Source organism: Egretta garzetta, unplaced genomic scaffold, assembly GCF_000687185.1.
Source record: "Egretta garzetta isolate BGI_Z169 unplaced genomic scaffold, ASM68718v1 scaffold681, whole genome shotgun sequence".
Taxonomy (NCBI): Eukaryota; Metazoa; Chordata; class Aves; order Pelecaniformes; family Ardeidae; genus Egretta; species Egretta garzetta.
Window position 1 is genome coordinate 225,016 of NW_009258563.1, and position 2,908 is coordinate 227,923.

Sequence of the window (2,908 nt, forward strand, 5' to 3'; positions counted from 1 at the left end):
GGAAAAGCTGCAGTCAGCTTCATCCCAGTTTGATGGGTGCCCCTTCCTATTCAGGGTGGGGCGTTACCCATCCTCTCACAGAGGTCATATTACCGCTGGTGCACTGCACAGGGCATGATCTATCCCTTCGTCTGCAAACCCAACCATGCCACAGATCTTAACTAAGCATTTTTCCAAGAACCACATACACAGAGCAAGATGCAGCAGGATGTAAATAAACTTCAGACACTGTTCAGAACTGCAATCCAGTATCTCTTTCCTGTCCCCTTGTACACATTTTACCTTTCTCTGCACCAAACAAATACACTAAACAGGGCAATTTTTGCTGATAGCTTCTGTTTTCATCTGTGGTGAGCCTGTAAGCAGTAGTACTCACTGCTACCACAGCTGAACACCGTCACTGGTTTAAGTCCCACAGGCAGCACCCAGACACCAGGACCAAAGCCTGTGGGAGGACCGAGTCAGCTGCACATCTGATGTTCAGCACGATCAAACTCTTCAGATGCCCCATGTTCACGTAGTCCGTGCCACTTCAGGCATCAGCTTGAGATGCCTGCCTTGCAAGCATAAAAGCCCTAGGTTTCCTCTGTAGCTAACAGAAGCTTCTGCAGAAGGATTCTGACAACCAGGGATTGGGAAAGCTGGAGCAACGATACATCTGACCAGCAGTGCAGACGCTTGTCTATGCTCAAGCCAGGTAAATTTTAGTTTAGGTTCTTGTGCTGTGAATTAGTGTACAGGAGTTACATAAAGTCAACGATTAGGCTTAATGTAAGGGCCTACATCCTTACTCAAAAGTTTTTCTTTGTATTGTTCCAAATTCTCGACTATTTGCACACATACTTCCTTCTGACTCATGTGAATTGTTTGATGTTCACAAATTGGCTCTGGAGGAAGCTGAGTTTTCTTCCAAAGACAAGTCAAATAGATAATACTTGAGTGATTTCAATTTCAAGAGCAGCCAGGGACTGGACCAACAAGTTCTGCAGGTTGCCTTTGCCAGATCTGCTCAGCCTGAGGAAGCCTGCGCAACAGCAACAGCCACCCGAGGGGAGCAAGCTCCACCCCACCAGATCAGTTCCTCCGATTACATCATCTGGCAGATAAAAAGAAAACACGGTCCTCATGAAACGCACACAGGTAAATGTAGTTCCTGAATGAAGCACGCCTTTAAGACTGGGGGGGGGCAGGGAGCAAAAAAGCAAACCACTTTATTGAATAAAGAATTTTTTTACTCAATTTTGCAGTCAGCCAGGAATAGTTTTCTGCCCATGATTATTTCAGCAATACTCATGTTTTACACTAATGGAGCTCCTGACATATTACAACTGGCCCTGACCAAAATTTTAACTTTTTTTCCCCCCTTAGTTTACCCCTTTAACTTGTTCCATTCAGCAATCTAGGCAGACATCCTTAACAAAAACATCTAATAAAGAAGAGATTACAGAGCATGCTATCTTATTCTAGTTTATAGAATGCAACACATGGCACATTAGGCTATTCCTTTCCAAAGGGACTACTTAATAAAAAAAGGAAAACAGCACCTATCTTCTTAAAGTGTATTCAAGTGAATATTTTCATAGGTAAATTTTTGCACTGCAAATTCAGATAATATCGTTGCAGCAGATGAGGGAAACATTATTTTAAAAAGTTCTTTTTCCTGGGAAATCCAAGTTGCTGCTTATTCATGAACTGTTGGAATAAAGACAACCATCCTTCAATACTTGTCTGTTATGAGACAGTGCTTGTCAAGAGGTCCAACTGCTTTTTAAGTGAATCTTTCTCTTTAATTAGTTTGGTAGCCTACAGGGCACAATTAGGTATTGTGATGAAGCTACAATGAATATGGCTTTCCTATGTTGATAACATCATTAAGTTTCACACAGGCAATCTGACAACGGAGGGGGTTACAATTCTGCAGATACATCAAGTAATACATCTTTGCACACATAGATTACATATCAAATTATTGCCGTAGCACAAACCTGTTCCATTATGTAGCTTATATAGGACAATTAGGACATACCTGCGCTACGTTATAGGACACACCTGCGCCCAAACCAAGTAGACAGGTTTTACTTAATACCACTAAACTTGTAGGTAGCCTCTCTCAAACATATCTAGCAATACAACTCAGTGTTCGAGTATATACTGGCTAGGAATGCATTGTAATATTTATGGAAGAAAGAGGACGGAGCTAAATACCAATCGGTACAAAGATTCTTCCGCGCCTTTCCACAGAAGCTGAATTGCAGTGCTGGAATGACAATTTGCTGCTGTGTTAGATTATTCAGTCGTCAGCAAAATTACATCAAAAGACTTACTTAAAATTCACAGTCAAGACGACAGAGGAAGTTTTTCCAACAGTACTAATTTTGGTTTCAAGTTTAAAGTAAAAGGAGGTAGCACAGTGAGGTTCAACCCGATTTTACTGATGCCAGGTATATTTGCCAGCGGCCTGTGGGTTGTCTTGTAATGTGATATTTGAAGAGGGTTTGTTTCCATCAGTATGTGTGTGTAAGAAAACATCAACTGGTCTCCTGGTTTAACATCTTCTCTTTTGTCATACCTGTAAAGAATAAAAAAGGCTTACTTACATTCCTCTCTTTATCCATTAAACGTCCCCACTATTGCAAGGGCACGTAGCATCCAAGATGAAACACAAAAGGAACTGTAACATTCTCAGTTATATCTCTTGATTAAATGAACTAGTACTTGAAGGAGGAAATAGTATTTTTGAAGAATTTAGGGAGCCAGTCATTCCACGCAAGTCTTTCTGCTGCTACTGTGATACAAATCAGGACTCCCAGAAAATTTCTCACTAATCCTCTATTTGAGTTCTGTGGAAAAAGGACACCAAAGCCTAAGACTGTAGAAAACTGGGCTCATTTTTAAGTTTTACTTGACA

General features: G+C 41.1%; 1 protein-coding gene across 4 annotated transcripts in view; it reads right to left on the reverse strand.

Annotated features, from left to right (window-relative positions):
* Positions 1-2,908, reverse strand: part of ALG12 (ALG12 alpha-1,6-mannosyltransferase) — a 15,951-nt gene continuing 13,043 nt past the window's right edge. For 3 of the 4 annotated variants that reach the window (XM_035903389.1, XM_035903392.1, XM_009647945.2), the window contains exon 10: positions 1,257-2,569. In XM_035903389.1, the coding sequence (XP_035759282.1) occupies positions 2,338-2,569 (232 nt within the window). In that variant the 3' untranslated portion in view covers positions 1,257-2,337. Of the gene's footprint in view, positions 1,097-1,256; positions 2,570-2,908 lie in introns of those variants that run through there. The other variant, XM_035903390.1, reaches the window with a different exon arrangement.